Source organism: Coenobita brevimanus, chromosome 19 (genome assembly GCF_032717465.1).
Source record: "Coenobita brevimanus isolate Jiangsu-jjx chromosome 19, ASM3271746v2, whole genome shotgun sequence".
NCBI classification, from domain to species: Eukaryota; Metazoa; Arthropoda; class Malacostraca; order Decapoda; family Coenobitidae; genus Coenobita; species Coenobita brevimanus.
The window spans coordinates 28,046,277-28,071,747 of NC_136972.1; the positions used below are offsets into that span (position 1 = coordinate 28,046,277).

General features: G+C 43.5%; 1 protein-coding gene across 1 annotated transcript; it reads left to right on the plus strand.

Moving 5' to 3' along the window:
- The first annotated feature begins 2,825 nt into the window (after positions 1-2,825).
- LOC145391729 (uncharacterized) lies at positions 2,826-13,190 on the plus strand. Its single transcript, XM_080266264.1, has 6 exons — positions 2,826-2,980; positions 8,146-8,221; positions 10,041-10,094; positions 10,866-11,025; positions 12,210-12,519; positions 13,025-13,190. The coding sequence occupies exons 1-6, from the start codon at positions 2,826-2,828 to the stop codon at positions 13,188-13,190; spliced, it is 921 nt and encodes a 306-aa protein (XP_080122390.1).
- The last annotated feature ends 12,281 nt before the right edge of the window (positions 13,191-25,471 follow it).

The window sequence follows — 25,471 nt, forward strand, 5'->3', positions numbered from 1 at the left end:
ACGGCGTGACATGGAGCCTACTGTGTGCTCCTGTTAACTGGGTGGCGACGAAAATGCAGTGTCCACCTGGGAACCAAACCTCCACACTATTCCCTGCTGTGGCGAGGCGCTATCAACCGCAAGGGAATATTTGTTCACTGCAAGGAGCGGCCCTGCAGTGACGGTGATTGCCTGCAGTTGTTGGGTCTGCTCGGTCAGACAGACAGGAGGTGGCACAACAACAACTTAGGCTCCTTTCTGCAGGACAAACAGGAAACATGGAAAAAAAATCTGCAGTTTCCTCTCTGTGTCCATCTTCTAAATAAAAATACTATAATCCTCTCCTGACAAAGATCTGTCTACAGAGGAAGAAAGGAAGACCAGGGAAGAGTCTACACCTTCCTTGTCCTTCCTAAGAACACGAATCACACTTACGGCAGACTTAGCATCAATTTGTTCGTGTATCCGGGTCGTGTACTAAAAAGGTCAACAAAGGCCACTGTACATCTAACAACCGGGCCAGTTCCAGAGGTCTCTTTGAAGCGAAATAAAATAGTCTGGTGGCAGCAATAACAGGATGACAAATACTGTACGTGGTGGTCCATTTATTACGCTCCTCTTCCACTCCCCCAGGTGCTTTCTCGTGTCATGTGGGGACGGCTTAACGTTATCAATGTCTAGCTTGTGGCATTTATTCATTTCTTACTCCCACTGCCACATCCACGCCCACATTAGCAGCCTAAGCCGTCCCCACACCTCTTAACATCATCCGAGTTTTTAGTAGAGCGGTATTTACGGACCATCCTGCACATCATCAGGGCGAAGAGGCTAACTGGCCGGTAAGTGCAGAAAGGAGCGTAAAATTTAGCATTCAGGAATAGCTTGTATCTTTTCGCGACTGAAAGTGCAAAGCTAGAGTGCGTGAATAAAGAAATGCGTGGAGAGTACCTAAAGCAGAATAGCATGTTACCTGTATTTTCTCAGGAGTTCGTAGCAAGAGTGAACTGGTGTGCAAGACTTACGGTGTGTTGAGAGTGAATGGAATAGAGCATTATTTTACTGTCGGATGTGCGTAGCGAGAGGAGCAAGTCAGAGCGTAAATATCACACTTTTAGGGATACCTTATTAGTATGGATATGTATGAGCTGGTGAAGAGGTGCAGAGGAAGAGTGCATAAATAGAAGAAATGACAAACGCTAGGGTGCTTGAATCCTACGTCTGGCGGTGGGGCGGGTTTGGTTACGACAGCAAGGTGGGTGTACGATCAGCTGGCCCCCACCACGACGCCGCTCCTGCTTACGTCACGTTTACGAGCTTAACCAGGCATTGAATTCACGCTAACTTACTGAGCTACCTGGCAAATGAGAACTGGACAAGCCTCGCAATGTTAGTATCTAGGTACCAAAATGCCGGGCCAGCCAGAGGAATGGGGAATTAATAGCCAAGATGGGTGGTGGTGGGGGATTTATTGATTTTCGTCTCGCTCGCTAAATATTATGGTCGTCAAAGGAGTATTGATGTGACGAACTTGCGACGCCATAAAGCAGTCGTAGTTTGGCTGGCGTTCCGAGGCACACATTATCGTATTTTGGCGGCAATATTCTCGGTCCTATAATCCTGCCCGACCCCTTGCCTTACCCCCTGCCTTACCCCACTCCTAAGGCAGAAAATGGTGACTCTGGGAGGGAGGCAAGACGTGTAACGTCGGAAAAAAACAAGCGTATTTGGGGTAGCGTTTGGGTACACGTATTACCGTATTTTGGCGGCAATACTGTATACTCGGCTATGTAATCCATCCTGGCCCCATGCCTCATCCGCCTCCTTAGGCAGAAAATGGAGACGCTGGGAGAGAGGCAATAAGTGTGGAAGAGACAGTCGTATTTTGAGCAGCATTCAAATACTCACATTACTTCATTTTCATGGTAATATTCTCGGACTTGCAATCGTACCTGACCCCTTGTCCTACCTGTCTCTGCCTTAAGCAGAAAATGGAGACGCTCGGCAAGAGGCAGGAATTATAGAGGAGACCGTCATAGTTCGGGTAACGCTTAGAAATATTTTTCAGTTTATTCTGACTCCGGTATTTTCCGAGCTACGTTACCACCTAGTTCACTTAGATTTTAACAACAATATTTCTGCCTCACACATACCTTCCCCTCCCCCAAGGCAGAAAATAGTGAGACGAAGAAAAGTAAGACCTAGAAGGCAGTGACTGAGGACAGTTTTGAATCGCCCATCACTTAACTCTGATAAGAAAAGTTTCTTCGAGTTCTTGCCCTATCTTAAAGCAGAAAATGAGACGAGGAATGATATCGCAAGCATAGAAAGTCAGCTGCCTTTACTAATATATCCGTAGTTTTTGCAGTTCAGCAGTTAGGAAATAATATTAACCTTAACTAAAAGGGCGACCTTTTCATTTTTTGTTTACTACCAGACGATTATAATCAAAAGTGGATAGATCGGTTCTAGTGAACAGCTGAAAAAGCCAGTGCGTAACCTCTCAAGCTCGAAAATCATCTCCAAACCTGAATAACTTAAAATTCGTGAGAAGATAGCCTCCCCCAAAAAAGTCGTCCTCGTAGTGAAGGGCTAGCCAGAAAATGGACACACAGGGTGATTGGCAGAAGGCATAGAAAGGCAGTATATGTAGTAATTTGGCAGGTTTTTGAAAATAACTTATTTTGAAAAAAAAGCATCTTTATAATTCAGCCTCAACTCTACTTACCCCATACCTAAGGCAGAAAACAATAGAAGAATGAGTTAGAAAATAAGTGTTTATAAATAACGTTCAACTTCTGACGCACTATCTTCCCGTTTCACTGCCTCACCACTGCTTAAGGCAGAAAATGGAGCCACGAGGGGCTAGGCAGGAGGCAGGGAGGCCCAACAAGAGGCAGAGGTCTCGTAATTTCACCAAGTACGAGAAGGAGGTGTTCTACTCCGTGCTCAGCCGCTATGCTGGGGTGATCAACGATAAGCGAGCTTCACCCGACACTGTGAGGTTGGCTTTGTCTACCCCCACCCCCCTCCCCTGTCTCTCTTTCTCCCTCTCTGTCTCTCGTGCTCAGCTGCAGATAGATTTCCCCCCTTCTCTGCTGTATGACAGTCTTTCAGTTTCTCCTCAGTATATATATCTTTGTATTAAATTTATTACATTTTAGCTCATCTACATTTATCTGTATGACATTTTGACTCCCAGAATACATACGGCAGTGCCAGCTAACACTATATATTTAGTAATGGAGCCCCACATCACTATTTCCTACTCCTGTAATAGAGTTTGTAATATAGTGTAATGGTGGTGTAATGTAGTGTAATGCTCCTCCAACTTGGACATCGTTGCTACGATCCTAACGCTAATTCTAACAAGATTATTCCAGGTCAGATTATACGTGTGAAATTATGGGTTGTATTTTAGTGGCTTTGGCGATTTCATAACACTCTTCTCTCAGCGACTAATTTTCCTTAACAGCACCTTAATATCCTCTTAAATATTATCGAGGCAAATCTGCCAATATTAAAATAGTTTATATAACATGCAAGACAGTTATGAACGTATAATTTGCAAATAAATACAGAAATACAAGTTAGATGCTGAACAACATGCAACTTTGCGATAGGAAACTACCTTGCATGTGGAAATCCTTAGAGCCTCAGTATATATATATATATATATATATATATAGTATTTTACTGAGGTTCCCTAAGAATTTTCACATTCACGAGATTCAGTAGCGAAGGTTTACATGGTGCTTTACTGGGGTTCCCTAAGGATTTTCACATGCACGTGCTTTACAATCGATGGCTCTCTATGAGCCTTCGATTGTGAAACTAACGGTTATGAAAATCTTTAGGGAGCTTTAGTGAAGTACCATGTAGATCTTCGAGAATGAACCACCTTGCGTGTGAGTAGCCTACTCTTATTGGACTGACTGATCGGGTTGCAGGTAGAGACGCTCCTGCATCTAAAAAATCGCTTAGAATGAAGGACAGTGAAGTGTCCCAAGCCAACGTGAACCCGCACATGTATCTTTAACTGTTAAATTATGTATACGTTGTTACTGTCCTAGGCTCGTGAACTCGGCGTAAGCTGCCCCTCTCCTTCAGTCCACCTTCCTTTTGGGAGATAGGGTAGTAGTTGGAGGGTGTTCAGACATCCAGACAGTTAGTTGAGCCACCTGTTTATAACCCTGAAACCACTTGAAGTCGCCTTTCTCTACCGCCCTACTTTTTTTTTTTTTACTTAAGTTATTCACGTGACTAGTAGTATGCAATTATTGTAGTAATATTTTTCAGACATATCCAGGTACTTACCGTTTTAGCAGTTCACAATTTACTGTATAGTCATCAAAAGTCCTCTCGCCTCTCCTGCCTTTCTCCACGAGCCATGAAAATCATTGTGGTTAACGCAGCAGCCGACAATGACGACACCGACCAACAGCTAAATAAAATCAATAAAGTCAGTGTCACTTGCCGCGGGATGGAAGGACTGTCATAGCGCATGGAGAGAAAAGCAGGAAAGGCGACGGATCATTTGACGCTGATTGTATATTCACTACACTGACGTCTTTTGTATCAACGTTGCAACATCTTGACTGTTTCATTTAGCTTAGGGGAGACTTGTAATTGTCAATGGGTTAGCATAAGCTCCTGTGACTCACTCTCGGGGCAATTAAATCATCTGGTACCTGCTAGAACTGATACTAGGGTTATTGTGTCCATAAAAAGGTTAATGTTTTCAGTTTTAGCTCACAGGCTCTAGTGATTAACCTCAGCTAATTAAAAACACCTGGCCCCGTACTTATAAAACACTATCATACGGCGAAAGTCTGTCCTAAATTCACGGGAGCGAGTTATAACTCCTGATGTTCGACCTAACCATTCATAGATAAAGACACCTCCCGAGTTGGTATATCGCTTAGGACGCGACTGATGACATGATCATAACGTTAAACATGGCTGCTGCACCACAACAACAAATTCGCCACCGTCAACCAAGACGTTCTCGTGACAGGAAAGATGTGCTTAATAAGTTACGTGATGCAGAAATGGTAGAGAGATACCGCTTGGACCGTGCAGGCATTATTTTTGTGACAGATTTGGTGCGAGAGACCCTAACAAGACCAAAGGCAAGAAACATGGCTCTCACGCCAGAAATGAAAGTTTTTTTTAACGTTGCATTACCTTGCTACTGGAAAAATGCAACTTTGTAGCGGTGACGACCATTTGTGCGTTTCTCTATCGTGCTGTTGAAATTCTCTATGCTGCTGGTAGCGGTGGCGTTGTTTGTTTACAGTATGATGTGATGAGGCAACATGTCTTCGTCCACAGTAAAACAAAATGGTAAATAAATAATTCCCAAAACTTAGACATTAATCAGTTGACTTTTCGCCGAAAACATTAAAAAATATCGTAGTAATTTTAGATTTTTTGATGCTTCTTCTTTCTGCTTTTTTTTTTTTTTTTTTTTTTTTTTGGTATTTTTTCTTCAGTTTTCAAAACTCGTAAGTGCTACATACAGCAAACAGCTATCTCAGCAGCTTATGATCGCGACCTAACAAAGTCTCCACTTTATGATGAACTGCTCTTAAAGCCTCACATTTCAGACACTCACCTAACTATGATGTAAGTTTTATAAGTGCGGTCCCGTATTCTCTTCGGTTGAGGAAGCTCCCTAACACCTTCCCTACGCGATTTATTTTATTTAGTACATCTTTGTCCTTATATAAATCATTCCAACATCGCCATACTCTGCATAAATAACGTACAAAAAGATACTGGCCAGCCATATCCAAAAATAAAACGCTAAGGAAGAGAGGTTAGGAAGCTTCCTTATCAGACGAGAATAAGAGCTGAATTGCAATGCCTGAGTTGTTCCGACCAAAAGAGGGTTAATGGAACCTCTCATATTGTAAGTGGTTTCGTGGAGAATTCGTACCTCATCTTATTTAGCGATTTATTTTGCACATTAGAGTATTACTGTATGCCCATCTGTCCACTCGTGCAGAATTAATTATTCAAGCAACACTGTTACAGCTTTCAAGACACACAATGAAAAATAGGGCAGGAACATAGCTCAGGAGAAAACTGACAAAAACATATTAAAATAAGTAACACCAAATAACATACCATCAGCCAGTTGGAAAACATCAATACTTACAACAGATCAAACTGAGTGTAACAGGGGATTAGTTTCTTAAGAGAAGTGTAGGAGTATCGCGCCATTGTCTGGGATTGTAGCAAGTCTGAAATGCCGGATATCCCTCACAACATCCATGGCAAACAACTAACAACACACTTCACTCCGGTCACATCACGTATTCCTGTGGGCTGGACTCTGAATCACCACCCACCATCACTTATCGGTTGCAGAAAGGCCTCATTACATAACTACTGACTGGATCACGCCTGCCACCCTTGTCTGCATGTAGTTCCTTCGGCCACACACATTGTATTAGAGTACCTGGCGTGTTACAATTTAGGCATCGGCTTCTCACGGCTCGGATTTTCTCGCCCATGGACCAAACAGCCACAATAATTCCGGTACTGCTAGAGAAAGTGCTAATGGCGGCACCCAGCTGATGACTGATAGGAATTACGTGTTGTGCTAGACTGCGTTAACAGACCATTCATAGTTCCAGTCATCAACTCGCCTTAGGTGGTAAACAGGTGTCTTGAGATTTAGGTGGTACCGTACTGTACCTGTATAATTAGGTTCTTCCCGCGTCATTCCATCCCCCCCCCTCTCTCTTTCTCTCTTATAGTATCACACACACACACACACACACACACACACACATTAACAACAGCATTAATAATAATAATAATAATAATAATAATACCATCATCATCATCATTATCATCATTATCATCTCCCTCATCCAGACCTCCTCTCCCACCCAAAGGAGGGGTGAGGTAGAATCCAGCGAGCCAGGGAAAAAAAAAAAAAAAAAGGTACTAACCCAACTGAATGAGCCACACCCTCATTCACTCACTATTCAAGCCCCCGGAATCCTGGCTCCATTTGATAGGTAAAATAAAAAAAAAAGTCAACCACTTTGAAGTTAAAAAGGAGTGCCAAACCCTGGTCATACACTCTGCCAGAAGGAAATTCATCCAACCACTCGATCTCTTGTCAGTTCCCTTGCCTGGTTAGCTCCTACAACTCTCATCCTCACACACTCACTTACCGTATCTATCCACCTTCCTCTAGGCCTACCACGTCTCCTCTCATTTTCAGATTCTCTCAGATATTCGCTTTTCACCAATATATTCGTTTCCAATCTCTCCACATGCCCATGCCATTTATGCACACTCCTCTGTTTTGGCGTCCACAGACTACCTCACTCCACATCTTTTAGGATTCACATTATTTCTTATCTACTCATCGCACTCAAGAGCCCCATTCCCACTGCTCTTACTCGTATTTCTGACTTTTCATTTGCATGCTACACCGCAGTCTTGCGCAAGTATGATAGAGTGAGAACTAAAATTCCTTCATGCAAACCTCTTACAACCGCCACACCACACCTGCAATTATCAAGACCTTCATAGCACCAGCCACGTTCCTTCCCTGTGCCACTCAACTTTCCACTTCTTTTGCATATTTACCTCTCTTTTCTAACACTGCACCCAGCTACGTAAATTCTCTCACAAAATTATGTCTTTCACCATTCACTGTAACACCCACTGGGAATCATCTTCTCTCGCAACAACCACCACTTTATTCTTATCTACATTTACCTTCGAGGCACGGCGCTCACAGACAACGGAAAAAAATCTGCACCAGTCTACCAAGCTCTTGTCCACTTTTTGCAAGCAACACTGCATCATCTGCATACATTAGATTTGAGATATACCCACCCTTCACCTTTCATTACCAACGCCATCCCTCTCTCCATGAGTCGTGCTTTTATCTGTGTCACACCCTATATATTTATTTAGTTATTTATTTACATATATTTATTTATTGAACAGCCGTAGGGATATCACACAACAATGTCTCACGCCAACACTGATCTTAAATCACTCACTCATAGACCCACCAACCTTTACGCATTCTTCACTACCATCATAATATCATTCAGCAGCTTACATACGGGCAAATTTAGGCCAAGTTAGAGTATTGGGAGTATAGAAAGTCTCATCTCAGTGCTAACCTTGCAGAGAAGCGTGGAACAACTTGCTGGCAGAGTACAACAATCAGCCCAACGTTTTCCCGCGCACCAGGCGACAACTGCAGGTACGATACAGTTCTTTCACTTTAACTTAGTCCAGATGTTCGTACTTCTGTATTGTATTTTACGTGGCCTGGTGACAGAAATAAACTTGGCCCATATTTGTGTCCTTTTATAGTTTTATTTTATTTTGTAGATGAGATAGAGGGATGGGGTGGAGAGGGTACCGTACATGAGAGAGGGGGGTGTGAGCTGGGAGCAGGTCAGTGAAATGGTGGGGGACAGGGCGACATGGAGGTGATCTGTTTGTGGCCACACCTTACGGGATTAAGGCGTCTGGCAATAGATAGATAGACGGATTTTGTAGCGTACCCGTTTAGTGTGTATATTGTAGTATATTTCACATAGCTCAGTGGCAGAAAGAGACTTGATCCATATTTTCGTCCTTTTGAAGTTTATGTCACGTTTTATACCGAAAGAAATAAACATGATCCAGATTTTCCTCCTTTCGTAGCTTTGTTCACGTAGCTCAGTGGCAGAGAAAGGACAGTGCTGCTTCTCTAGTCTTTCCATAGAACTTATTCGTGATCATATTCTTGTCACCTTAACTTGGCCCGGGTTTTCGTCCTTTCGTAGTTTAAGTCACGTAACTCGGTTGCTTGGGAAAAAAAAAAATGCTACCGGTACGGCTTTACATTATTTCCACAGCACTTCTTCTTGACAGACACTATAATCTAGTGTTAATCCCACGCTTCGGCTCAGCAATGGAGAGATGGCAGTTTTAGGCCAAGTTAGAGTTAAAAGGGTATAGGCTACTTCTAGAGCACCGGGAAAGGATCCAAGTCGGGCCGAAACTGTCCCACGGTATCTTCACATTGTACACACTATCAGTATGTGTATAAATTAAACATGAACATTCGCGAATTACCATGCACAAAGTTACTATACCCTTTTCACAGTAACTTGGCCCAGAGTTCGTCCTATTGCAGCTTATTTCACGTAGCTCATTGGCAGACAAAGACGATACAGCAGCCTTGCATCTTTTCCACAGCACTTTTTCGTGACTAGCATCATATTCCAGTGTTAATCTGTTGCCTTAACTAGCATTCAAGGTGGAGAGATGACAATTTTAGGCCAAGTTAGAGTGAGAGGGATATGGAGTGTTCGTCCACCTTAATTTGATCAGTATTTTCGTCCCTTTTCAGCTTATTTCTCATAGCTCAACTCCAGAAGACTACACCACGACTCTGCATTCTCACCATAGCACTTCTTCGTGACTAGTTCCATGTTTTTGTGCTAATCTCTTGTTATATTTCTGTATCAAATAAGACTGCTACGGCTCTGCTCCCTCTCCATAGCACTTCTTTGTGACTAGCATCATATTCTAGTGTCTACCTCTCCTTACAAGTCAGTGGAAGAATAAGACTTTGCTACAACTCTGCATCCATTCCATAGCGCTTCTTCGTGACTAGCACCATCTTCTAGTGTTAATACATTGTTAGTCATTTTGCATTTGTTCCAAGTTAAAGTTGACAGAGTACAGAACGTAAAATTTTTTAGTGTAGAGATGTTATGTGTTCTGTGTGTAGCAGGGGTTTATTGGAGATGTTGGTTTTGAGAGAGAGAGACAGACAGACAGACAGACGGACAAGACCTATAGACAGAGTAGACAAACAAACAGACAGGCAGACATAAAAACAGAGACAGACAAACAGAAGAACAAGAACGAGAAGAAAGAGAGAAAGAAAGGAGATAGAAACAGGATAAAAAGAGGCTAGAAAAGCGGGAGCAAATGAGTGAAAAAAAAAGGAAAAATAGAATGGGTTTTTATTTATGTCAAAACGCCATCACCACACCCACTCTCACACCTCTGTCTCTCTGCAGGTTCTTTGGCGAGACGAGAAGTTCAGAGCCAAGAAGAGAGGACGCAGAGAACAGGTGAGGGATGTGCAAGAACACCTGATTGTTTTTGTTCAACTTTGCATGAACACTTTACGTAGCTAATTCTGAATAGTTAGATTACGGTGGTGAAAATTTATGTCTTTCTGTATTTATTGGTCTTCTGTATCTGTCCATCTGTCTATAAGTTAATCATTCAGTCAGTCAGTCTATCTCTGCATCTCAATCTGTATCCATCCATCTAGCTATCTATGTATCTATCAGACAGTAATTCTGTCAATTTATCTATCATATCTATCTCTATCTATCTATCTATACACCTATCTCAGTCTGTCTATCTGTTCATGTATATCTGAATCTATATCTATCCATCTGTTTCTTTGTGATCCGTAGAGGTGTACTAGAGGAGGTAATTTTTTTTGCATTAATCCGAGTTTCATAGATGATACTGATGGGGAACAGTGATTAAAAACAACTCAGGGTCTGTGAAACTGTCAAAGGAAAGGAAGTTTTTATATATTATTGCGATATACGTACAAAATAACAATACAGCGATGATGAAATGTCTCGAGATTCGTAAAGTTAACGTTGAAACAAATTACAGCAAAGGACTCACCTGTTTATTTATTTATTGATTAACGTACTTATGTATTTGATTTATTTGTGATTTAGTTACGTTAAGTACTGTACATGTTCCCCACTTTGCAACAGGCTGAAGGGCGGGAGGTGGAGGTGGTGAGGAGGAAGAGGAGAGGGCGGGAGGAAGAAGTGGAGAAAGAGGAGGAGGAGGAGGAGGAGGAAGAGGAGAGAGGAGCAGCAGAGAGCCTCCTGACACCACTCCTGGAGGCGATTAAGCAGGAGCAGGAGGCACTGTCAGCAGAAGCAGGGGCAGCAGCAGCCAGAAGGAGTAGCACGGTCACTCAGTATACCTCTTCACCATCACCTGATCTTTATGTCAACTCCAATACAGGTGAGAGAGAGAGAGAGAGAGAGAGAGAGAGAGAGAGAGAGAGAGAGAGAGAGAGAGTATTCAGCGTTATAAATTTGTTCCAAGTTGCAAAGAATATGGGGGTAATAAAAATACATGAAATTCATTGTGTATATCTGTCAGTCATTCTGTATTTATCTTCTGACGCCTTAATTCTCGGTAGGGGTGGCCATAGACAAATCACCTCCATGTCATTCTGTCTTTCGCCATCAGGGTGTCCTCTCCCCAACTCACACACCCTTCACTCGTATACCTCTCCACCCATCCTCACATCTCAGAAGCTCCACCATGTTATTCAAGTCGATGGCCTTGAGACTGGAGAGGCTTGAGACTGGTGACTGAGACAAAACGGTTTAAAATTAACTATGAGTCTGTACATGATGAAACCCCGAAGCTCTTAACCCTTGCAATCGAATCATTCCCCTTTTAGCTTTTGTTTCCCGTACTCTGACACTTCAGTTACCCTCGTGAATCTCAGTTTTCTCGGAACAGAAAAGGGAGATTGAACCGTAAGAAAAACAGCCTGCCTCAATACCCCCCATCCCCTGTGAATATTCAGTTCTGTTTAGCTACTTATCTCTTTAGCTCCTAGTGTAAGATAGCGATTTGTTTGTTAGGTTTAGCGATGTTAGAGTCTTAGCACTTTTTTTTTTTCTTTTTTTTGAGTCCTTGTACACACTGTTGAAGCCAGTAAATTTTGTTTAGTGTGGTCGTTGTTAAAATATATACGTATGATTATTGCTGATATGTTTAAAACCTACACACAATAGGAGACAAAATTGATAAAAAATAACAAAGTGTGTTTTCATGACCCCGGCCGCTGTTCTTGTGGTCGGTAGCCAGTAAAATAATAATAATAAGAATAATGATAATGATAATAACAACAACAGTAATAATAATAATAATAATAATAATAATAATAATAATAATAATAACCCTCAGTCGATAGGCATAAAAAAGGGGCCTGGAAGTGAAACAGCCTATGCACCAACTCGGTATTTTGACTTTGACACAGAACCAGTTTCCTATCCGGGCTTCTCAGATATAGACCGTCTTCTTCGTATTTTGGGGGATGATTGGGCTTATTAAGAACTTTCTTGCCTGGTTAAATGACCCTAAAACAATCAGTAGGCATAATTGTCAGCTTTCATCATCATCTTCTACAGAGGAAGGTCCACCGAGTCCACTTCCAGTCGAGACCCAGCTGGATTCTTGTAGCAGCGCCTCCCCGAGACTCAACCACGAGGACGGCATTAAACTCGAGACTACCTCTTGCACCTCTCCCAGGCTCAGTCACGAGGACGACGAGGACAGGATCACACTCGGGACTTCCTACCCCAGCTACCACTCCAGTCAACCCACCTACCCCTCCAGTCGCGTTGCCTACGACGCCAGGCCACCACCACACCACTGCTATGCCAATGGTGTGGTGGGCGCGTGTTCACAAGCTGAGGAGAGGGAGAGGGAATACCACAGGTGAGGCATCTCTTGGTATTATTATTTTATTATTATGGTAGGTAGGGCACGTGCCATCCACTCATTTAATTTAGTGTTCCCATCAAGTGACTCAACAAAAATAACTTCCTGTGACCTAGGAGACCATTTACGACGTCAGGAGGGAACCAGTAGTTAAAGACGCTCCAGCCACCTGTGTTCCTTCTGACCATAAAGACTGATTGACGTTAATTGCTTACATAATGCCACAACGGTGTGAGTGATTGGTTACTCTCGCCTAAAAAGTCTTCAGTGATTAGCTTAGACCAGGGTGTGGGCCTCCCTTCTGGCTACATACCATGTTAATCTGCCACATCAAACTAAACCAAACCAAACCAAACCAAGCCAATTCTAGGCAAGCCTAACCAGATCAAACCTAACCTAACTAAATCAAACTTAACCTAACCTAACCATATTAAACAAACCAAACCTAACCAAACTAAACAAAACAAAACTAACCTAACTAACGTGATGGTGTCGCCCTCAGAGCCAGGATGACGCAGCTGCGAGAGGAGGGTGCGGCGAGGTTGCGGCTACTGGAGGCAGAGTTGGCCCTGCTGCACCAGGAGAGGCACAGCAGGCAGCAGGAGCATCAACTCAGGGTTCAGATACTCATGGAGAAGCTCAGGAGGCTTAGGGAGGGGCATACCTAGGCGGGGCATAGCTAGAGAGGGGCATACATTGCAAGAGGGGACATGGCTAAGATGGGGAGATCACTGGAGGAGGCATCGCTAGGAGGAGGAGATAGCTAGAGGTGGCATGACCAGGAAGGGGCATGGCTAGGAGGAGGCATGGCTAGATGAGACATAGCTAAGAAGGGCAGATAGTCAGATGGGGCATAGCTAGGAAGGGGCATACATAGCAGGAAGGTAGGAATATAGCAGGAAAAGGAAGAGCGAAGATTCAGAGGCATATCGTACGAAGCAGCATTGTTTTGACATATCTAGGAAGGGGTGCATACCTAGAAGGGGGCATGACTCGGACGGGTATTATTAAGAGACATGGGAAGGAGTGGGGGCATAGCCGGAAAGGGGCATCCACTGACAACGGGGGGAGGGAAGAGCATGAATGAGGAGAGGCATAATGTACGAGGGAAGGAGACAGCAAAGATGAAGATATAATGGAGGAGAGCTTAAAAGGGGCATAGCAAGGTGGGACAGGTTACATGTAAAGCTTTGTGGCACATAGAAGGATTGCTGGGCCTCGGGGAACGGGCCATCAAGTCTATGGCCAGAGCCGGATGCATAAATAAAGGAAGCAGGGGAAGCATGGAGGGTGGCAGAGGAAGGAATGCGTGAAAGGAGGAAGGTTGAGTTGAAGGGCGAGAGAGAGAGAGAGAACAGGGGAGGTAGAGATGAAGGGACACAAAGGAAAGGAAGGAGCGAGAGGGAGGTGTAGTGGGAGTAGGGAAAATAAAGTGAAGGCAGAGCGAGAGGAGTGTTGGAGGTGAAGTGGGAGAAAAGGACGAGTGGGAGCGAGGGAGGGAGGGAGGAAGGAAGGTAGAGTGAGAGGGAGAGGAAACAGACCCATATATAGACACAGGAAAGCATATATGAAGGAAGGTGACGTGGACGGTCATAGATGAAGGAAACACAGCTAAACTAAGCTAAACTAACCTAACCTAACCATATAAAAGAGGGGATAGAGACAGATGGTGTAGTTATAGTGGGAGAAACACTAGATCTATATTCACCATGAGTGTCATTTCGCTGGTCAGTAGTTAGCAGAGTAATTCTAGAACTCTGTAGCCTAAATTGACACAAATAATTCCTAACCTAAACTATCCTATGCATTTCTATCCCAACTTACCTTAGCCTGACTAGCTTTAGCGTATAACCTAATCTACCCTAACCTAGATACTTCAAATTTACCCAAACCTAACTTTCCCTAACTTGAACCAGCCTAAGTTAACCTCCTAACCTAACTGCTTCTAGCCTAACCCAACCTAACCTAATTCAAATACTCATTACTTAGCTTACTCTGTTATCAAACCTAACATACCATTTTACTCTAATAATACCTAACCTAATCTCACCCCACCATCGCCAAATCTAACAACTCCATTTACCTCCTTCAGTCTGATATTATATTTTTTACTCTTGTTCTTACCAGACGATTTTCTTCAACTGAGAAAGGATGTGTAGGGGTGAAGGGGGGTTTGTCAAGGCTATATCTAACCCCTCCATTATCTACAAAATCCACATAGGTAAATAAAAGCCTCCGGAGATAAAATAAAAAACAATTCGTCGTTAACTCTATTATATTTGTCACCGGAACCCTGACCGTTTTACACCCTTCAGAACGCATTCTCTCTCTCTCTCTCTCTCTCTCTCTCTCTCTCTCTCATATTCTATCTCCAAACGCTGTAATTCAGGTCAAAGGAGATTTTTCTTCCCGGAAGCCTTATATATAGCCTTCAGGAACCCTTTCAGTGCGAGAGACCTTCCTTAAACTGAATAAAATCATTTCTTGGTAGCAAAATTAAGAAAAAATCATAGTGAGAACGTTCAAAAAATCATACCTAGTTTTCTTTACTTAACCATACCAATGTTATCAACGCTCCTAACTTAGCTTTCATTACCCAACCTCACCCTAACCCTCACTCTCATTTCTGTTCGTCTTATAAGCTGTCGTCCCACTTCCTGTGTTTGATATAAATGTGAACGGTCTTTAGTTTAATTCCTCATAAATATGTGTACCTGAAAATAAACTATACCAAACAACACTGTAATACACATATCCCTTTATTCTTCCGTGGAAAGGAGAAATAATTTTACCCACGTATCCCTCGCAAGTCGTAAAAGAAGGCAACAGACAGGAGTAGGAAGTACAATACAGACAGGAATAGGAAGTACAAAACAGTTTCTCACTACTTCCCTAAAGTGTGGTACAAGAAGTCCACTACCACCTACCACAGTGGGGGGAAGAAATCAACCTGGAACTTCATTTTTTATTCAAGTCTCGAAAATGCTTATAAAAACGTGATTTAGACCTCTTCATCCCACGTAAACATCAGTGATAATAATAGCAACATTAATGATAGTGAAGCATGTACAGTTGTGATAGAATCATAATCAAGTGGCAAAGGAGGACACAGACATTTCAAGCTTTTCAGAAGACAATAATCCCTTTACCGGAACCTGGCCCAGATTTTCGTCCTTGTGTAGCCTATTTCTTGTCTCTTAGCGGCAGAAAAAGATAATACTACAGCTCTACATCCTTTTCATAGCGCTTTTTCGTGACTAGTATCACATTCGAGCGTTGATTTATTGCTACGATTCAGTATTCAAGATGGAGAGGTGCCCATTGTAAGCACAGTTACAGTAAAAAATAGAACAGTCACCTATTCATTGGGGTTTCACTCGGACCAGAGATTGTGTAAATAAACCACAGTATTTGTGGTACAATACCTCTGAAGGACCGAGATGGTCTTTGAGGAAGACAGAATGAGACACCCCAAAGTTTGCCCAGGTCTGTTGATGTGCCACTGATACTATGTAGTCCAGTGATACCTGTGTTATAGTCGGATCGTTGGCGACTAAACCAGCAACCCCAGTGGTTTTGTCCAGTAAGAACGGTGGCCAGACACCGAGCAGGACGAAAACAAGCTCTGCCAAAGTGCGGATGAGCTTCCGAGCCAGCTGTCATCTAGCATGGTAGGTGGGGTTTGTTAGCTTTGGTTGGCAGTTCACCTAGGTCCTAGGAGAAGGAAAACTATGAATGAAAAGCCCAGTTTGTCTGGTAGGGGTAGTGTCCCAAAGCTTCCCCCCCAAATTAAAATCACTGAAAAAAAAAAAAAAAAAATCTGAGGGGTTAGAAACACTCCAATATTCCCTTCATCTGACGTCCTATAACACATTCTTACAACCAACAAACGATTTTATGATACTCAGTATATCTCTGCAGTGAGTGGGTTAATATAATGAAAGACTGGTAACTCAGGAGTGCAGAGTGGGATTAATGTATCCTTGGGCTGCATATAACTACTTTGCATTCATTTTAGATTAACGACAGACTTATTCACTATCCTAAACACATACCTAAGGCGCCTAACATTTTCAAAAACTAACAACTAACATCATTAACGTTCTGCACAATAATATCGTAGTACTTGCTAGCAGCTTAGTACGACCTTGTTTTTCAATTCACAGAAAATCAGTGAAACTCATGGTAGCCCAAGGGTTATACCATACTGCATATTATGAGAGAGGGGTAAAGAGAGGAAGGGATGGAGTTTATGGCTCCCCTTACAAAGTTGAGTGGGGCGGGGCTGGAAAATATGAAGGCAGTTCCCTCATCGTCGTACACACTGTGGAGAACGATAGAGTAGAAAGACGAGATATTCGAGAGCTGCAGTGGATAATGAAGAGTCCTGTTGCTATAAGAGCTGGTCGTGAGCAGCTACATTTTATTTTTTTTAATACAAGAAAGAAGGAATCAAAGGCCAGAAGCCCCCAAGATTGTTCCCTCCAAGAAAGAACAAAAGCAAGGTAACAGAGAGCCAAATTGAAGATCCGTTCATTTCGAGATGTCTGGACACACTGTTTGAAAGACTGGAGATCAAAGGCAGTAAGAAATACGGTCAGAGGGGAGACATTTCCAGAGCTGACCTGTTGCATACATGAAGGACTGCACACAGGTAGCAATAGGAGTAAAGCATACTGTACAGCAGGTCATATATATATATATATATATATATATATATATATATATATATATATATATATATATATATATATATATATATATATATATATATATATATATATATATATATATATATATATATATATATATATATATATATATATTTGAATTTTTCTCTTTGAAAGTTGGTTTGAAACAGGGATGTGTCATGTCTCCATGGTTGTTCAATCTGTACATGGATGGGGTAATAAAAGAGGTACAAGGTAGGGTAGTGGATGATGGAGTGTCCCTGGTGAGAGAGGATAGTGTCTGGAAACTCCCTGTACTGTTGTTTGCAGATGATACTGTGTTGTTGAGTGAAGACGAAGGGGAGCTGCAAGGCTTGGTGGATGACTTTGAGAGAGTGTGTAAGAAACGGAACCTAAAGGTGAATGTAGGGAAGAGTAAAGTGATGGTCTTTGAGAGAGGTGAAGTCAGTGAATGTACAGCGAGGTTGGATGGTGAGGAATTGGAAAATGTGAGTACGTTTAAGTATTTGGGTAGTGTGATGAGTAAGGATGGAGGTTTGGAGGGTGAAGTGCTTGAAAGGGTACAGCAGGGAAGAAAGGTTGCTGGTTCCTTGAAAGCAGTGATAAGAAACAGGGAAGTGAGCATGGAAGTAAAAAAGTTACTACATGACAGTATTGTGATACCAACTCTAACGTACGGAAGTGAAGCTTGGACATTGTTGGAAGGACACAAGTCAAGAGTGAGAGCAGTGGAAATGAATTATTTAAGAGGAGCCTGTGGAGTCACGTGGAGAGACAGGCTGACGAATGAGGATATAAAGGAGCGTTGTGGTGTGGATGTGGATGTGATAGGAAGCGTTGTGAGGAACACACTGAGGTGGTTTGGCCATGTGGAGAGGATGGAGGGTGAAAGACTGACGAAAAGAGTGTATGTGAGTGAGGTGGAGGGTGGAAGAGGGAGGGGGAGGCCGAGGATGAGATGGAGGGATGGGGTGGAGAGGTATATGAGAGCGGGGGGTGTGTGTTGGGGAGCAGGGCAGTGAAATGGCGGGGGACAGGGCGACTTGGAGGCGATTTGTTTGTGGCCACCCCAAACGGGATTGAGGCGTCTGGCAATATATATATATATATATATATATATATATATATATATATATATATATATATATATATATATATATATATATATATATATATATAGGTAGGTGGGGGCGCTCACCATCCACTCACTTGATGTAGTGCTGCTCTCGGATGTCTGCCCATCCCACTCCTCCATCCTTCTTTCCATCCATCCTCTTCTGTCTTTCTTTCCTCCATTCTTTCCTCTTTCTTCTGCCTGCTGGTTACTTTACACCCCCTCTTGTGTCTTTCTTTCCTTCTTTCTCTCCTCTTCCTTCTGCCTGTGGGTGATTCTACACTGAGTGACAAGCCAAATGGTTTCCTGTACACCAGGAAACCATTTACTACGCTGGGTGGTAACCATATAACCAAATTTTGGCTCCTGGTGGTTTAGTGGGTAATAAAGGTGCACCAATCGGATTGAGCCGGTGAAGGTTTATATCCAAGAGGTGGTTGGGGTTTATTGCTCACGTAATGCCACTCAGGGATGAGTGAGGCTGGTCACTCCCATCTTAAATGCCAGGACCAAGTAAAGTTATGGTCTTCGAGAGAGATGAAGTCATTGGATGGACAGTGAGATTGGATGATGAGGAAACGGAAAATGTGAGTGCATTTGAATACATGGGTAGTGATGAGTAAGGATGGAAGTCTGAAGGGTGAAGTGCTTGAAAGGGTACAACAAGGAAGAAAGGTTGCTGGTTCTTTCAAAGCGGTGATAGGAAAATAGGGAAGTAAAAAATCGCTGCATGACAGTATTGATACCAACCCTAACGTATTTAAGTGAAGCTTGGACCTTGTTGGAAGGACATAAGTCAAGAGTGAGAGCAGTGGAAATGAGTTATTTGAGAGGACCATGTGGAGCTGCATGGAGACATAGGCTGACAAATGAGGAAGTGAAGGAGCGCTGTGGTGTACTGTAGATGTGGATGTGATAGGAAGCGTTAAGAGAAATACATTGAGGTGGTTTGGTCATGTGGAGAGGATGGAGAGCGAGAGACTAACGAGGAGAGTGTATGTGAGCGAGGTGGAGGGGGGGAGAAGGAGGGGAAAGCCGAGGATGAAATGGAGGGATGGAGTGGAGAGGTATATGAGAGAGGGGTGTGTGAGCTGGGAGCAGGGCAATGAAATGGCGGGGGACAGGGCGACGTGGAGGTGAATTGTTTGTGGCCACCTCTTATGAGATTAAGACGTCTGGCAATAGATAAATAGATAGATAGATTTACTATGACGCACAAGTTCCAGCACTTTCCCTGGGGAGCGATACCCCAGGCAAATGCGGGCGACGGTCACTTCACTGCGGCGAGTGAGGGTGGGGTGCTTGCCATAGGTGCGTCTCACCTCACGGTGTCATGGATGGTGACACTAGTGGGACGTTCAGCATCGGTACGCAGGGCTAGGTCCTCCCTGAATTCCTCGAGAAGGATTCTCCAGACACAGGGAAGCGGATGGCAGCTAGGGGTAGGTTACAGGCAGCTCGGGCCAGGCCATCTGCCTGGTCGTGACGGATGTCACCAACATGGGCTGAGACCCAAATAAAAGAAACTCTGAGACCAAGAGCATGAGCCTGATGGAGGCGGGAGTAGAGGGAGGCGAAGAGAGGGGAGGGACGTCCGGGGGAGGGGGGTGCAAAGGCAGCTTGGGAATCGCTCATGATGAGACCTGGTAGGTGATGAGAGAGAAGGAAGTCAAGGGCAGAGCGTATAGCAGATAGTTCACACTGGACAGGCCTACTGCTGGCCCAGTTGGGAAGGCGGTGGAAGGTGGAAAGGACGGGAGAAGCAGTTAGTAAAGGCAGTGCAAGCAGCTCCCGCCAGGCCGTTAATGACAGAACCGTCAGTGTAGACGTGAGTTAGGATGGGAAGGGTAGGTGCGGGCTACGGAGCATCATGTACAAGAATTATTGCGCTTACCCTTACATCAGTCGTTTTCTTCGGTAAGTAAATGACCTCACCATAGAAAACGACATTATGAAATGGTAAGCTCAAGTACTTTTGTAAAAAATAGGGGTAATATACAGCAGATGCATGGCTAGCAATAACCCAAAGCTCTCAGTTGCTGTCAGTTCATACACGAAGGCTGTGAGTTACGGCTTCCTTGAACAAGGCGAGGCAGCTGATTGTTTGGGTCTTGCAAATCACACAATGGTACCGGGGGTAACGATGGAGTCAGCTGGGTCTCGGCGGCATGTAGATGTCATGTAAAGGTTGGAGAAGGAAAAGGAGGAAAGGTAAGCGAAAGCTGAGCTGGAGGTTATTGAGATCTGGGAGGATAAGGCGGCAGAATTTGAGGACACTGTTGTGCTGGGGGTGTAGGTGACGGATAAGGTATAAGGATAGGGGCAAGACTGGCAGAAAGTTGCGTATGAATCGAGTAGGGGTAAAGAAGAGTGAGGGTCATCAGGGAAGGGAGTTCGAGAGGTAGCGTGGCGAAGGAGGGGTGCAGGATCGGCTCTTGATTTAGGAGCAGAGAACGGAAAGGAGTGATATGGACATGGAGCAGGAGTCATGGGAAGGTCGGAACACTAGACTACCAATATCAGTGAATTCATCAGAGAAATTACCAATATGCCGGGAATCGAACCCCGGACTCTCAGGTGAGAGCCAGGCAGCATACAGGTTCTCTCTTCTTAATATCAGTGAAGCTGAAGTCTGCATTCTCCCACGATTATATCCTCCAGCGACAAAGGGCCGGAACTGGAATGTGATGGAAAGGGCTATGTACTGAACATAACACTGATGTAACTGAGCGCTATATGCAGTGTATATATATATATATATATATATATATATATATATATATATATATATATATATATATATATATATATATATATATATAAACGTCTCTCGACTCCTTTCCTGTTCCCCGAAAGGAAGGTGAACTACAGGAGACAGATAGTTTCAGTCTGCAGTCCACCGGGTTAACGTTCAAATGAGCTTGGGGTAGCAAGAAACAACACCAAATGGGGCCGAAGCTGAGATATGGGTGTAGGCACTGGGCAGTATGCCCTGGGTAACCTGACAAACTGCCCAGCACATGCGACCTACTTAATGACAAGTACGACTGTAACCATGCCAAGCATAGGTGCCGACACCACCAGAGGACCGATGACAGTCACACGGGTAACGGTGGGATGCCAAACCCTCATGAAGACTGATGCCACATCATTCCATGGTATTTATAACACCCTTTGTTGGCACAGCACCACACCCATGAAGTACTACACGTACAGTTATAATGTGCGAACACACGGACCAACTCAGCATTACCCCTGTAAAGGTAACCCTTCACATTTTCATACAATGAGCGGGAGCTATCAGTGCACTGGTTAACGCATGTAGTTAGGATTTGTGTGTGTGTGTGTGTGTGTGTGTGTGTGTGTGTGTGTGTGTGTGTGTGTGTCCGGCTCTGGGCATAAGCTTCACAGCCTGCTCCAAGGCTCAGCAGTCCTCGTGCATACCATACACCTCCACGTGTCACCACTTCGGCGCTAACACCCACCGTCCATATGGAATGCATGCTAGGGCTGTCTTATACAGGACTGGTGTATTGGTATTAGCGGGGTACTTTTACATGTCGGCGAGATAGATTGACTTGTATATTTATTGTTTTAAAATTATACAGCATACCTTTGCACAAAAAGAGGATGGTGGGTCGTGCCACACACCGCCTTCAGCAAATGGTGAAATACATCATTTTAGTGGTAGGTGGTGGAGACCATCATCCACTCACTTGATGTAGTGCTGCCTACTTCTTCCTTAGCCTGTATCATTCTTTTTCTCTGCCTGCCCTCCACTCTTCCTATTTCTCCCAGTTTTCCTGTCACTTCTTATTGCTTTTCTTTCCTTTACAGATGGCTTTCCATTGACAAGCCAAATGGTTTCCTGTAAGCCAAGAAACCATTTACAACGCTGGGTGGTAACCAAATAACCAAACCATACGTGCTCCCCACATGTCAGCATGTGGGTTGGTGGAGGGTTAGTGCTCCTCCCCGTAAAACAAATAACTCAAAGTCAAATGGCCACCCCTTACGGGATTATGGCGTCTGGCAATAGGCAGATACATAGAAAAAGTGGGTCATTTTATGATACGTGCACAGTTTACAGTAATATAATGTCATAACATGATAATGTAGCAACTAACACATATCTGGTACAAAATACAGATGAAGGCCTACATTCAGAACAGAAAATAATACATTTCATAGTGGTAGGTGGTGGCGACCATCATCCAGTCACTTCATGTAGTGCTGCCTACTTCTTCCTTATCCTTTATCATTCTTTTTCTGTGCCTGCCCTCCTCTCTTCCTATATCTCCCATCCTTCCTGTCACTTCTTATTGCTCTTCTTTCCTTTACAGGTGGCTTTACATTGAGTGACAAGCCAAATGGTTTCCTGTAAGCCAAGAAACCATTGACAACGCTGGGTGGTAACCATATAACCAACCCATACGTTCTCCCTACGTGTCAACAAGTGGGTTGGTGGAGGGTTAGTGCCCCTCCCCATAAAACCAATAACTCATAGTCAAATGGCCACCCCTTAAGGGATTATGGCGTCTGTCAATAGATAGATAGATAGATAGATAGATTTGAACACACACACACACACACACACACACACATATATATATATATATATATATCTGTATAATATCCATACAGCTTAGGGCGAGGAATCTTCACATCGGATGCACTTATTAACTTTGTTTCTAGATATAACTTCATGTTGAACATAATAGTATTAAGTACCACACTCACCAACCACCTCGTCTACTTTGATATTCGTACGTCACATTTCCGTTCATATCTCCGAAAACACTCTCTCACCCCTTTCAAACTTTTCCATGCACATTTCCACATTCACCCCAAACTCGTCCGTCTTTCATTCTAGCCATTCGGTCCTCCGTTGGGGCATACGAGTACCATACTGTACAGTCTGAAATCCAACTACTCCATACTCTTCTGCATACTGTACTGTCTTTTCATCTCCTGCATAGAAGAATACATACACCCTCCTTTGGCCTCTCATTCTAATCTACTCCAGCACATACTCAATCCATACTCCCCTCTCTCATACCCACACCTCTTCGTCTGGTTTGTCATCTCGCATATCAACTGATGCATCCTCAAGCACCTGAACAATCTCTTTCACCTCATCATAGCCTACACACATTCCATGTCGCCATCCTTATCGTGTCCCTTGTCTAGTCCTTGGTCGTCAACTGCAGGTTCATGATAACCGTTCATCCCATTCCGTAGCTTCTTTGTTATGCTTTTAATTTGCAATTTACACACACACACACACACTCACACACACACACACACACACACACACACACACACACACTCACACACACACACACACTCACACACACACACACACACACACACACACACTCACACACACACACACACACACACACTTCCTCCCCTAACCCACATTCTCGACACGTAGGAAACATGTATTTCTATGGATACCATCCAGCGTAGTAATAAATTCCTGGCTTACGAGAAATCAATCGTCGCTCAGTGCAGTCAAGAGTAGCCATATATCGAGTGTGTGGATGATGGACTCCCGCGACCACCCCTAACTTTTGCATGTTAATATACGTACATATTTACTCATTAAACAAAGTTCGCGAATATCTATTTTGCTGAAGGTGTGCGGCAGGACCCAGCACCTTATTTTACTGTATATACACTATACTTTTACCAGAGTTGTAGTAGTAGTAGTAATTCCTCCAAAGATCTAGACAGCCTCATTGCCTCTTATATGAACCCTTCAGTCAAAACCAAGCAAGTAGTAGTAGTCGTAGTAGTAAACTTTTTAATCAGTCACATCAAGACGGGGAAATTTGTAAAGGAGCATCTTTTATTTTGGTTTGACAGCCCAACTGGGAAAAAAAGAAGGAGAAGCAGAAACTGGCCAGTTATCTCAGCAGGTTAGTTTGTCTTAGATTTCTGAAGAATTTTACACTGGTTAATAACAGTGCGCCAGATTGTGTGGTGAGAATGGTCGAAATTAGGCAGAGAACAATTTTTTACTGGTGTAGGGTTATGTCAGGGAGTTTCCATAAGTTGCCTTACAATCATGACACATCAGGTGGGTTGGCGGAGGGTTAAGGGGGTATCACACGGTACCTGAAATAATGGTTTGCCGAAGGAATGCATTCCTGGTTTGCTGGAACCAGGTACAAACCCTATCACACACGTTCCTCGAACTCCTCCGAAGGTTGGCAAAAATGTTAACAGAGCACACCGGAGTCTGTCCCACTGTCTCACACGAGTCACATGTATCAGGCGCAACATGGCTTTTCTTGAATTTGCTGAGGGAAAAGTGATTGCTGCATTGGCTCTTGCGGTGGCAGCACTTGAGGAGAAAGAGGTGGTGGCGGCCAAAACCACGAGAAGGAGGCTGTGGAGCTACCTTCTTGTGACAAGAGATTGGCCTTATTTTTTCAATGAGGGCAATTTCAGCAGCCCTTTTCTATACTATCTGCCCAGATGCCATCGTATCTGTAGTGCTGAATGAATTGCGAGATATATACAATACTCATTCATGCAGCGTGGCGTGCTGTATCTACTCCCTAATGTAAACAACTGAATTGGACATCGTCATTTCACCCATGCACGATATAAATGGTTTTTTAAGCTTTTATAAGTAATAATATATATAATGGAAAATAATCGGCACCCAAGGAGGGAATTATGACTTTTAAAAAATAAACAAATTGCTGCAGTATATCCTCCAAGTTCTCCATTCATCTCGCGCTGCTATCAGAGAAAACGTTTTGTTCTTGAATCCGTGGACAGGAATGGGTTTGCACGGAATCCAGTTTTGTCAACGAAATCCTCGGCAGCTACCACGGTTTCGTGGGCAGTTACCACGAATTCTTTGGCAAACCATGATTTCAGGTACTGTGTGATACCCCCTTAGTGCCCCTCCCCGTAAAACGACTCAAGACAAACGACTACCCCATATGGGATTATGGTGTCTGGCTATAGACAAACAGATACATGCCTGAAGACTCACATTTCAGTAAGGATGGAGTACTGTAACAGATTTCTCTCTTCCTACATTTCTGAGTCAGCCATTTCACCATCTAGCCCTGTGTTATCCTTGTTTCTTCCTCCAGAGTTCTGACCAGCTGCACCACCTTTA

What these genes read in the sequence shown, in the direction of transcription:
- LOC145391729 (XM_080266264.1), top strand. Translation starts at nt 2,826, where the DNA reads ATGGAGCCACGAGGGGCTAGGCAGGAGGCAGGGAGGCCCAACAAGAGG. An exon ending in AGAGAGGACGCAGAGAACAG is followed by an intron (nt 10,095 to 10,865) that starts GTGAGGGATGTG and finishes GAAGAGGAGAGA; the next exon opens with GGAGCAGCAGAGAGCCTCCT. An exon ending in TTATGTCAACTCCAATACAG is followed by an intron (nt 11,026 to 12,209) that starts GTGAGAGAGAGA and finishes CATCTTCTACAG; the next exon opens with AGGAAGGTCCACCGAGTCCA.